Below are 12,076 nucleotides of genomic sequence, written 5' to 3'. Positions count from 1 at the left end.
TGAGGCAGGAGTACCACCAGGGATCCTAGCCCATTGCCATTTTGTCTCTTTGCCTGTCACCAGGTAGAGCTCCAGGCACAGGGTCCGACAGTTCCTATGAGGAGGGAAAGGTGCTGCCAGCAGCGCTGGGCATGGTGGAGACCTCTGTCATTTGTTGCCTGGGTTCCTTTCACTCTTGCCACTCTCCCGGCTGCGCATCCCTGTGCCGAGTTTGCCCCATTCAGGAGAGGCCATGTGGCTGTCCCCCTGGGCAGAGACACCCGAGGGCGCTGTGGGGATGACGGCAGCGGCTGGAGTCCCGTGACCCTGTGAGCAGAGCAGTAGAGCAGTGTCACTGGTGGAGCACGAGTGAATGAAATCGCACTGTACGGCTGCAGCACCAGGCTGAGACAACCAAGGGTCCCCAGCTGGGTCCCAGGTCCCAGGGAGAAACCATCTCTGGAGGAAGCTGGGCTACTGCCTGTCAGCAAGGAAAGTGGAGGGAGAAGCCACCCTAGCCCCAGTCCTCAGCGCCTCTTCTCCCTCATGCCTCCCCCTTTGGGCCACACTCTTCAAAGGCATTTACCTTCCTCTCCTACTCCTCTCCCCAGGTCTGCTGAGCCAAGGCTGGAGGGAGCCCTGCACACACCCACCCCCACCCCCACACAGAGTGACCCCTCATATACCTATAAAAAAAGAACGACCCATGGCTGGGGGAGAGAGGGAAAATGCCTGGGGAAATGCAAGGGACCTGTGTGTGTCCTGCATAGCTCATGTCTCCAGCTCTCGAGGTTTCCAGAAGCAGAAGGGGAACTCTCAGCATTTCTCTGCCTTGCACGCACTCAGACTCCCATGCAACCTCAGCACGGTCCTCTCCGTACAACCCCCCCTTCTCCCCTCCCCACACACACACCCACCGCCCCCCATCTCTGCAGGGTTTATAGTTTCCTGTGACTGTGCGTGTCCTTCCCCACTGTTCCCAGCCAGCCAATCCTTTCTCGCCTTTCATGTCCTGCCCAACCCCAATATGTCTAATATGTCTCATCCTCCTCACCCAGGGCTTCCTCTTCCCATGTCTCTGGGCAGCGAGAAAAGGCAGGTCCCTGAAAGGACAGGGGCTTTTCCCGCATGGCTCCCTGCTGGTTCTTTGTGGCCATGCTGGCCCCTATGGGTAAGTGATCTCAACTCCCCCCTGAGCACCTACAGCGATTCCACTGCTGCTGTCCCAGCTGCATCCCCGCTTGCTGGCAGAGCTCCATTCCCCAAAGCTTCCAGTGCTGAGGATGGGCACTGAGTGCCGTGGGCAGGAATCCCTGAATCTCCTGCAAAGGCTGTCTATTTTTTCTTCTGTGCTCAGCCCCCACATGGTTCATGTTTTGGACACAAACTGCCCAGGAATGTTTCTTGCCGCTTGGAGAGAGACTGGAAAGTCCCCTGCTGATCGGAAGAGCTGTCCCATCCCTTCCACTGCTCCTTAATCTGTCCTGTTCCTTCCCACCCTCTTCTCTACAAACCCACAGTGCCTAGTTAAAGTTTTCCCATTTTTTCCTCGTCCTCAATGCTCTTCCTTTTCCCTTCCAGTGCTGGCTCTGGAACAGTCCCCAGACACAGTGACACGAGAAGGCCAGTCCGTGAGTCTGAGCTGTTCCAAGAAGAAATCCACCAGCACATATGTGTTCTGGTACAAGATTCCCCTGGGGAAGGATTCTAGACTTATCCTTGTTGCTTCAGCAGTAAAAGGTGGTAAAGCAGATGTGGAGGAGGATCTCCGCAGCCGTTTGAAGAGCAGTGGGATACAAGGAGACGCGATGACCATCTCGATCGAGCATGCCTTTCTGAATGACTCTGGCACGTATTACTGTGCTGAGAGTGAAACACAGTGGGTAGGCTGCTGAGGGAGCTGAGCGCAAACCTGCTCCTGCACAAAGGGGACCTGCTTTCCTCCTCGTCAGAGCTGCACAAGGCAGGATGAACCCTTTCCACTCCTTACCTCCTCTGCTTCCTAGCCTGCCCTTCATCCTCTTCTTAGGCTCTGTGTGTTTATTAATCCTGCTTTCTCTCCATGCCAGCCCACTCCTCCTTGCCTCTCTCTCTCCGTTTATCTCTCATTTCCATTATAGCCACTTCCCTCAACGCTTCTTCCCCTCTCTGCCTCCCTTTCTCTCCCCACCTTCTTCTTTCTGTCTCTCCTCAATCTGCACTCTGCAGACCTTCTCTCATTTAACTCCAGGCAGCCCTGGAGTTCATCATTCTCACCGTCACACAGAAAGGATGTTTGCATGAGATGTTCTTGGTGCACCTTTAGATAAAGACAAGGCCGGGCACGTGGCGTAAGAGCCGGTACCGAGCGGGAGCTGCCCACGTCCTGCTCCGTTACAACGACCTGCCTGAGGTTATCCTGTGGCCAGGGGGAATGTGCAGCACAGCACAGGCCTGAAGGCCATGTTGCAGGTGCAGCACAGCCCAGGCGGGCGCGTGCTCGGGTTCACTGTTTTGTGCATCACTGACTCCTCCATCTACAGTGGTCTCTGGGTCAGGATCACTGCCTTCCACCCCCTGATCCTCACACAGTTTACCTTTCCCAAGGATATATCTAAATTCCAGATTACGTTAGCAAGCTGTGCAGCTAACAGAAGGTTTCCTGATGGGTTAGAGTGGTATCTCTCTCTTAACACACACCGGTGCGCAGCACAGGCCATCATGGGGCTCTCCAGCAGGTTCCCACACTGCATCTTCCCATGCTGACAGACGGGCTTCTCCAGCCCTAAGCACAAGGCCCAAGAGAGCAGGCATGCCGCGTTTGACATCTCTAACTCCTCGCATCCCATGTGCCCTGCAGGGCTCCCAATGCCCTGCCCTGCCGCCTGTGCACCCCAGGGAACACCATGGGAAATGGAGACCCTTCCCATGGAGACATCAAGCCCAGCCTCCTCTCAGCTGGAGTGCTGGGGGTATTGTGGGGTATTGTGGGGTTTCTTCCTGTTGCCTGCACAGTTTAGCCCACCCTCTTGGTTCTTTTCTCCCTTTTCTTTTGAGGAAGCTGGGGTCATTCCTGAATCTGCTACAGGCATTTTTGTGGCAATGAATGCAGTGGGATACACTCGGACCTGGAACAGAGGGTGTGGGAGGTGCTGGCATTGCTGCACCCTTCTGCATGGACACAGGGGTACATCTTCTCTGCAAAGCCCATGACAGCCTTGAGCAGCCAGATCCCTTGCTCTCTTGTATGGGCTGTCCATACACTGCCGTGCATTGCTGGGCCCACAGCATGGCAGAGACGTGCAGAAGCTCTGTCAGGCCTCTGACACACAGAGAGGGTGTCAGTGTGGACACACTGTGAGCCCCACTTCCTGCCAGCAGTGATTCCCCAAAGCGTTGGGTTGGTGAACAGGCCGTGCCCCATGTAGAGAAGAAGACAGGATTTTCTCCAGCTCTGCCCATCCTCGTCCTGCTGCTCCTTTGCAGAATACTCCAGAAAAGAGAGTGTCATCTCTTCTCTGGCATGGAGAAGGTAAGTCTGTACCAGCCTATCCCACGGTGAATAGCCTTCTCCTCACAAATTGCTCTGTGGTGCGGTCTCCCAAGAGGCAGTCCCAGTGCAGAGCCAAAGGCAGCCTTTTCTCTCCTTGAGATGTCCCTTTGGAGGAAGAGAGGAACAGCTACAGAACTCCTCTCTGGCATACTACAGTAGACAGCAGGGTGAGAGGTCAGCAGCCTTTCCCATACCTGGGCAACATGACGAGCAGCACTGGGATAAGCAGAGAAGATTCCACGTTGCAGCTTGCGGGCTGGGAGCCTGAGTGTGAGGCTGCTGGAGAGAAGACTCAGCTGAGGGGCACACAACAAACATGCATCCCTACGCTCTCTTTCTCTTCCCTTCGTTTGGTGCCTCCTTGTGCATCCCTGTGCTGTGCACGCACTCAGGCTGCCACACAGCCCCATCCTGCTCCTGTGATCACCTCTGTCCCCCACCTCTGCCTATACACACACACAGACACAGCAGGAAGTGCGTGGAGCAGGGTGGATGCACCTCATGCCTGCATGCAGGTCTCATTCCCCGCTGTTCCCAGCAGCCAACTGCCTCCTCACACTTCAGGCTCTCTCTCACCGCCCTGCCCACCCGCAGAGAGACACGTGTCTCTTCCTCTCCCAGCCTCTCGTCTTGGCACGTCTCTGTGCCTGTGCTGCCACACCGGGCAGGGTGCTGGAAGGAGGTGGCCTTTCCCCATGGTTCTCCTCTGGTTCCTTGTGGCTGTCCTGGTCCCTGTGGGTAAGTGATCTTCTCTTCCGCTTGAAGAGCTGCCCTGGAGCCGCTGCTGCTGCCTCAGCCGTGTGCCCAGTTGTTGTCAGTGCCCCATTCCCCAAGGCTTCCCGGGGGAGGATGGGCAATGAACGAGGTGAGCTTTTCCTCAACCTCTAAACTCAGAAAACTCTACACATCTACAAATCTGTTTTTTCTGTACCCGAAGTCATTATTTGTCATAACAAATTTGCCATTGTCTTTGAAGCTGGTTTGTGGTTTTTTTTTTCTCCTGTGTGTGTCTCTCAGAGAAATGGGACGCTGTCCCATGGAGCTTGCTGACATCCTTATGCCACCCCATGCCATGTCTTAATTCTAGGATGTGTTTTAGTGTCCCCTTCAACTCGTTTCACTCCTCACATCTCTTCCCTTCTCTTTGCAGGCCAGGCCCTTCAGCAGTCGCCAGACACCGTCGTCCAAGTGGGAGACTCTGTGGTTCTGAACTGTTCCCAAAAGGACAATGCATACTCAGCCATGTCCTGGTACAAGTTGCCCATGGGGAAGGATGCCACTCTGCAGTTGGTTGTATATTCGGTGGAAGGTGGCAGGGCAGAGATTGAGAAGGAATTCAGAAATCACTTTTGGAGTAATGGGACTAAGGGCTACCGCTTATCTGTGGTGATAGATTACGCGGTACTCAATGACTCAGGCACATATTTCTGTGGTAAGAGAGATGCACAGTGACTCAAAAGCTGGAGCAGCATAGCACAAACCTTTCCATGCAACGAGGGATGTGCCCCCAGCACACAGACAGAGCCCTGTATTTGACAGTAGACCATGTTCTCCTCTTGCCCTGTAGCACTGTCTACTTCAGGAAAGTAGTGTTTATCATCTGTCTGTCTACTGCCTGATCTCTAATTGCTTGGCTGGAAATCCAAGGCCAACCTGGAGTTGAATCTGGCAAGGGATTCTGGCGTCTCCTGGGGTGGCTCACACTGTGGTTTCCTAGAGTACACGTGCCTCGCTGGTAACCCAGGGCTCAACACACTGCTGTAGACGAGGGGCTCCAAGTTGCACAGTACTGGCAAGACCATGCCACTGAGGACTTCTATGTCTGCACTGGTCCCTTGGTCCCACCAGTCTGCAGTGAATGGGTATGCTGCTGTGTGCCAGGGTGCCTGGGTCACGCCGTTACGCCGTGACCTGAATACTCTGATATACGCCATGTAGCTCAGGTCTTGATGGTATCCAAGGATGGAGCATGGTCCTGTAGGTGAGGAGCCCCAGGCCACAAGGTGCTCCGTGGCAATAATCCACCATACCTTTGGCTCTGCTAACCGGAATGGAGGTGTCAGGGCCAGGAGGGGGATCATTCCTCCACCCTGCTCCACACTTTGGAGACCATAACTGCGGACTGGAACCACTTGGCGTCCCCAGGACAAGGGAGATGTCCACCAGGGGTCTTGAGATGATGAGCACTGGAACACAGGGCAGGTGGGCAGAGGTTGAAGGTTCTAGGTTTGTCTGGCCAGAAGGTAGGGGAGCATTAGGTGCAGCCTCTCATTCCCTGGAGGGAGCTGAGGACGAGTTAGAGACAGAGTCCTCTTGGAGGTCCCCATGAAAGGACTGAAAAGTGATGGGCACAATCTGGGATGGGGAAATTCTGCTGAGGCAGGGGGACAAATCCTTTGCCAGAGTAGTGAGGCAGCCCAAGCACAAGGCCTTGTACTTGAAGGAGAGGTTTGCATTTAGGGAGACTTTCCAACCTGCCCTGATCCATGCCCTGAGAGACCTGCTCCAATTTTAGGGAGAAACCTTACCTGAGTGCAGGGCAGACTGGAAACCCTTGGATACCACACCCCCGAGTACCTCCATCAGCCTTTGGTGTATTCCCCAGTGCCCTACGTCTTTCAAGAAAAATGGGGGAATGTTTGGGTGAGAGGGTCTTTGCGGTACTCACGTAGACTGCTGCTTCCCCATTAAAGTCCTGCCAAGAAAGACAAATGTGTGTTAATGCTGTCTGGTGATGGGAAGAAGGGGATAGAAAATTTTTCTCTGTGGAAGGAAGGTGCCCTCTGTCCCTTTTCCCTAAGCAGACTGTTTCACTGCTCAGGTGTCCTAGGTGAAGACCTTTGCTGAAACCAGTTCTGGGGTTCTTAAAAAGCCCCGTGACTTCAAAGAGACTCTAGTGGGGTCCCATCACACAGGATTCCAGCCTTAGATGAGGTCCCCAGGATTTGTCCAAGATGAGTGTCCTCAAGGCTTGACTTTCATCCAGTGCTCCTCACTCCATCACACGGAAGAGCTCAGCTGCCTTTCAGCCCTTGAGGCTGCACTCCACTCTACCTGGACGTCTCTGGACCAGTCCAACCCAGCCTGACTGTCCTCACCCCCACTTCCTTTTGTCCCTTGGTCTGGATGGGATGGGTGGCCTCTCTGTGTGTCTTGAGTCAGGAGGTGGGAGCAAGGCCTGGGGTCTGTCTCAAATACCTGCCACTTCCACCCTGTCATGTTGACCACGATCCTGCTGTTGAACCTGCCTTTGCCCTGGGAGTCACAGAATGACAGAATGGTAGGGGTTGGAAGGGACCTCTGGAGATCATCTCATCCAACCCTCCTGCCAAAGCAGGTTCGCCTAGAGGAGGTTGCACAGGAACGCGTCCAGGTGGGTTTTGAATGTCTCCAGAGACGGAGAGCCCACCCCCTCTCTGGGCAGCCTGTTCCAGTGCTCTGCCACCCCCAAATGAAGGAAGTTCCTCCTCATGTTTAGGTGGAACTTCCTATGTTCAAGTTTGTTCCTGTTACCTTTTGCCCTGTCGCTGGGCAGCACCTGGCCCCATCGTCCTGACACCCAGCTTTAAGTATTTATAAGAATCAATAAGGTCCCCTCTCAGTCGTCTTTTTTCCAGACTAAAAAGACCCAAGTCTCTCAGCCTTTCTTCATAAGAGAGATGTTCCAGTCCCTTGATCATCTTCGTAGCCCTTTGCTGCACCCTCTCCAGCAGTTCCCTGTTCTTCTTGAACCAGGGAGCCCAGAACTGGGCACAGTACTCCAGGTGCAGCCTCACCAGGGCAGAGGAGAGGGGGAGGATGACCTCCCTCGACCTGCTGGCCACACTCTTCTTGATGCACCCCGGGATGCCGTTGGCCTTCTTGGCCACAACGGCACATTGCTGGCTCATGGTCATCCCGTTGTCCACCAGGACTCCCAGGTCTCTTTCCACTGAGCTGCTCTCCAGCAGGTCAGCCCCCAACCTGTACTGGTGCATGGGGTTATTCCTCCCCAGGTGCAGCACCCTACACTTGCCCTTGTTGAATTTCATAAGGTTTCTCTCCGCCCAACTCTCCAACCTGTCTAGGTCTCTCTATATGGCAGCACAGCCTTCCGGTGTGTCAGACACCCCTCCCAGTTTTGTATCATCAGCAAACTTGCTGGGGGTGCACTCCATCCCTTCATCCAGGTCGTTGATGAATATATTGAAGAGGACTAGGACTGGACTGGAAGAGGACTGGGGACTGGTCCATGAAGAGAACAAGCCCTTTGCAAGAGGTCGTTTCATTCCCCAAGTGGAGCTATCGGAGAGGTTCCACTAAGGAACGTTCAGTCATATTGTTGGGGCTGGGGGTGAGAGTGGGGGCGATGGGGAGCGTTTGTGCTGCTGCCTGCTGTTTTCTACAGTAGGAGTCTGCTGCCTGTATGATTCAGCGCACTCCGTCGGCTTTTTTAGGCAGTTTTGTAGCACCTGAGTACATGCTGATAAACAGAAAAGATGGCTGCCTGTAACTGACTGACAGGCTCCTGAAGATGAAGTTGAAAAATGTTGCAAGACCCTGCTAGTTGAGAGGCACTACAAATATTAAATGTTTTCCCTGGAGTGATATTCCCTGCCTCTGCCCTCCATACAAATGGCCTATGGAAGTACCCAGAGAAATGTTGCACAAAGAAGGGGTGCCTGGAAGTCTTTATTTTTTGATAATTTTGGTGTGTCCAGTCCCAAAACGGAAGAAAATGATGAGGAGAAGAAACAGGTCACATCAGAGAATGAGAGAGAGCGTCTCAGTTGGCAGCTATAGTGTCTTGGATCCAGGAGACATAGTTGCAAACCTTAGTGTAAACTCCGGGATAGCCTCTCTGCGCACATCCAATACCCCAGGAAACAATGCCCTGGAGCTGCCCATTGCAGACTACTGGACCGCCGGAATCCCCCTGTGCACATAAAGGATACGGATATTCAGCAAATGAGAGGAGCGTGAAGTGATGAGGCAGAGATCCCAGAAATCACTGACAGTCGAGGGAGCTCCGTTGGGCTTTTTCTGCACTGAAGTTCTACAGAGGTCATTTCTGATTACCACTCTACACCTGATGCTCCTGTGCCTTACTTTAGCTCCAAGGGCACTGCAGCTGAGGATGAGTAAGCTGCCTATTTTGGATGGATGCAGTCCTTGGCAGACGCTTAGGATATGGGTGTCTTAAACATTATTCTGCCAAATAACTCCGTGGAGCTCGGCACATGTAAAATGCAGACCAATTGTCAGGTGTGTTCGTTTTCCAGACTACCCGGATCTTGGCATACTGGCTATGTAATTTTTGGTGAGTCCAAACCTAACATTTGTGTCCTAAGCTCTGAAGTCACCGTGGTTACTATTGATTCTCTGGTGCAGGACTCCTCCCTTTTCAATAGCCCAGGTGCAGGAGGTGGCATAGTCTGCTTGTGGAAGTTTAGGGCAGAGGTATTGGCCATCTCAAAAAGGGACAATGACCGACAGAGTGGGAAAAAAGCTAGCCTCACTCAGTAAGCAGCTTTCACCCTAAGTCTCTGCTGTTGTTCAAAAATACGACATTCAGACACGCCAGTGCAGTGAGAGTAGCAGATTCTCTAATGCGACGGCCTCTTCTACTGGCAACAGGCAGGAGAGAAACATATGGGAAAGGAGAGACAGATGTTTTACCTGGCAGGAGTCTTTCCCTCCCTCCAGGAATCCTACACACATCATATTGTTGGTAATTTGCCGAGGGTAGGCATCGCTGCACTCTCTTGCGGAGAGTACGGGAGCCTTCAGGCACTGCAAGGTGTCCGGAAACAAATCTAGAAGAAAACAGAGAGAGGTGGTTGATGACATCTCTGAGTTCATTTTGGAGCCCGGAGGAGATCTTCCTTATCAGAAAAGTAATGACTGAGCATCCTGTTTTAGTGGTCGTCATTTTTCCTCTGAACGGTAATCACAGCATGGATTCCTTTTGTTCAGATGGAACTGCAGCCACGTTAATTTTTCTGATACCTAGACAGTCATCAAGTGGCAAGCGTGGTGCCACGAGCTACTCTTGTAGCCCATATGCTGGAGGAAACCTGCGCCTCAGGAAAACCATCCTCTCCTCTGGTGCAGGTTTTGTTGTCGTCGGTGGATTAGACACCAGTCACCATTGGCCATGTGGCCATTGGCCATTGGCCATCTGACCATTGGCGTAGGAGAATGGAGCTCTCTTGTAGTAATTTGAGATCCACAATCACAGATTTTGATCTTGTTCTCAGAGCACTGACAACTCTATTGGCATTAGTTAAATTGCCAGTGCTTGGCACTGCACAGCTGATAGCGCCAGGCCACAAAATTTATGGCGGAGTGAACATGCTGGTGACTCGAGTGATTCCATGTTCGTACCACAGAACAAGAGGAAGGACCTTATAAAGGATTTCCTTCAAAGCAGTTAAATTGTTACCGTCCTATACGGACTCATCAGTGAAAAAGGCCCGTCCCACAGCACTTCTCTGAGCTTTACCCTGCACAGTTTGGAGTTAATTGCGGAGTCTTAGAGCGCCTCCCGGGCCCTTGCGATGCTGTACATTCCCACAGAGTACTCACTGCCATTGCTGAGTGTGTTGCCCCAGCCAGAGATGAGGCACGTGGTGCCTGTGGTCACACAGCTGGTAGGCAGAGGAATTGTTTGGACAGCTCGGTTGAGCTGGGCTGGTACGGAAAGCTTGATGAGCATAATGTCATTGTCCAGTGTTCTGGAGCTGAAGCGAGGGTGGCGGATGACTTTAGCTGAATTGATCAACTGCTGTGTCGATTCTGTGAGTTCCAGGTTATGTTTCCCGAGCTGCACTTGGATGCGCCTGGAAAAGAGAAGGAATGGCACGTACTTTACTGCTACCGCCTGCTTATGAGGAACCTCCCCGTCACCGTATGCGCTCGCTGCAACATCGCTACTGTGGGAGCTGTTTTCATGCAGGTCATCTTTCTTGTCCTGCAACACGTCCTGGGGATCCACACTGAGATCTTACCCACTCCCAGCACAGCTGGTGAGTTTCTGCAGGTTCCTTTTGTTGAGCTGGGACGAGTCGGATATATAACAGTGCTTTATACAAACATTCTGGAAAAAGGCAAACTGCTGTCACCCTGACCTCATTGCCCTTCCTGTTCTCCGGTGACGAAGTTGTAGCAAGATTCATGCAGTTTGTAAGAAGTCACAGCCCGTAACTCATTGCTCGATTATCACCTTGCCATTTCAGAAAGTGCTCTGCATTCCCAGAAGCATTTGCAGAAGTGGAAAAGCCCTCATGATGCCTCAGCCCAGCTTCCTGAACGAGCCACCCATTCCTTGGTTGTCCCCTGTCAGAACAAAGTCCCTTCCAGATTTGGATCTCACAGCTCAGACTTCCTGCTAGAAGCGAACTGGAAGAAAGAAGTAGCTTTAGGGAAGAATATAGTTTTTTGTACTCACGACTTGTAGCAGTGGGCAGCCGACACAACCCACTGGCTGCTGATGAGGGAACCTCCACAGAAGTGATACCCAGAATTCAGGGACACCTGGTAGGGGACAGAGTTCTCTGCACAGGTGTAGCCTCCCACGATCTTGTCATCATCATCGTCAGCGTTGACGGGGAAGGCAACTGGGAGATAAGAAGTGGCATATGTCAACATCTGGCATAGGGAGTCTTGTCCCCCTGCGACTGACTGAAGCGTCTCACTTGCAGGCTGTACTTCTCTGAAAACTCACAGTACCAGCGGGCAAGCACGCGGCCATTGTCCAAAACTTTACAGCAGCTTTAGGACTTCCTGGCCAGCGGTGTTACCTTCGTACTTGGTACTCCTTAAGGGAGAGACAGTCTTTTTTTGAAGCTGACGCCCACATTTCAGTAGTGCTGGGACGAGAACCCCTATGAAGGCTTTCGTTCCCCATTTTGTGACACAAGCAATTGTGAACGGACACAGTCAAAAGAAGTTGCAGTGCTGTGCCGTAAAGTTTGTGCAAGCTGAAACTGGACTTCCCTTTCCCCCAGTAGACTGCCCTGTAAATGTGCTCAGAAAATGGGCTTCCTTACAACTCACAAAAGCAGAAGTACAAAACATACTCACCAGCCACCCCAACAAAGGTGAGAAACAGTATGAATTTCATGATCTCGACACAGCCTCACGCCCCGACTGGTGCACTGCAAGTGTGAGCTGCTAGAAATACATTTTTTGAGATGGCCTTATCTCTAGTCCAAGGTTTTCTCCAGACAAAAAGTACACAGTGGAAAATTTGAAGATCCAAATGTGGTCATTAACAGGCACAGGCAGAAAGTAAAAATAACATATCAGTTAATAATAAACCTTTCCTAAGATAGAGAGCTATTTCAAATTATTTCAGAGGGCTGCCTTCAACTTAAAAATACCTTTGGGCTTTGGAAGGTGTGTAGCTGTTTGTCTGTCTATCTCATTCCTATACGCAGCACCTGTTGAGGGCAACCCTCAAACCCCTTTGAGATTCCTCTGCGCTGATGGTGTCATTATTAAAAATGTGTATTTTTACTGGAAGCTGAATATTGTAGGTAATGGACAGCAATACTATGCATTTATATTTAAAGAAAGCAAAAC

At 52.1% G+C, this 12,076-nt stretch overlaps 1 protein-coding gene and 1 gene segment (V, D, J or C); one reads left to right on the top strand and one right to left on the bottom strand.

Annotated features, from left to right (window-relative positions):
* Nucleotides 1-1,051: 1,051 nt before the first annotated feature.
* Nucleotides 1,052-1,874, top strand: LOC128907155 (T cell receptor beta variable 14-like). The segment is given in 2 exon segments: nt 1,052-1,150; nt 1,561-1,874. Coding segments are annotated over 2 exon segments (357 nt in total).
* Nucleotides 1,875-8,274: 6,400 nt separating this feature from the next.
* Nucleotides 8,275-11,630, bottom strand: LOC128913079 (trypsin I-P1-like). The gene is made up of 5 exons (XM_054210093.1): nt 11,576-11,630; nt 10,941-11,109; nt 10,079-10,332; nt 9,170-9,306; nt 8,275-8,426 (listed from the first exon to the last, which is right to left on the bottom strand). The coding sequence occupies exons 1-5, from the start codon at nt 11,613-11,615 to the stop codon at nt 8,277-8,279; spliced, it is 750 nt and encodes a 249-aa protein (XP_054066068.1). The 5' UTR covers nt 11,616-11,630; the 3' UTR covers nt 8,275-8,276.
* Between the last annotated feature and the right edge of the window lie 446 nt (nt 11,631-12,076).

This window comes from Rissa tridactyla, chromosome 1 (assembly GCF_028500815.1).
Source record: "Rissa tridactyla isolate bRisTri1 chromosome 1, bRisTri1.patW.cur.20221130, whole genome shotgun sequence".
Taxonomy (NCBI): Eukaryota; Metazoa; Chordata; class Aves; order Charadriiformes; family Laridae; genus Rissa; species Rissa tridactyla.
This window is presented reverse-complemented; position numbering and strand designations above follow the sequence as displayed.

Bases quoted from the DNA above. Each gene is read 5' to 3' on its own strand.
- LOC128913079 (XM_054210093.1), bottom strand. From the start codon at position 11,615: ATGAAATTCATACTGTTTCTCACCTTTGTTGGGGTGGCTG. The intron at 9,307-10,078 runs GTGAGTACTCTG...GTTTTCTTCTAG, and splicing joins CAACACACTCAGCAATGGCA to ATTTGTTTCCGGACACCTTG. The intron at 8,427-9,169 runs GTAAAACATCTG...TTATGTGCACAG, and splicing joins GAGGGAAAGACTCCTGCCAG to GGGGATTCCGGCGGTCCAGT.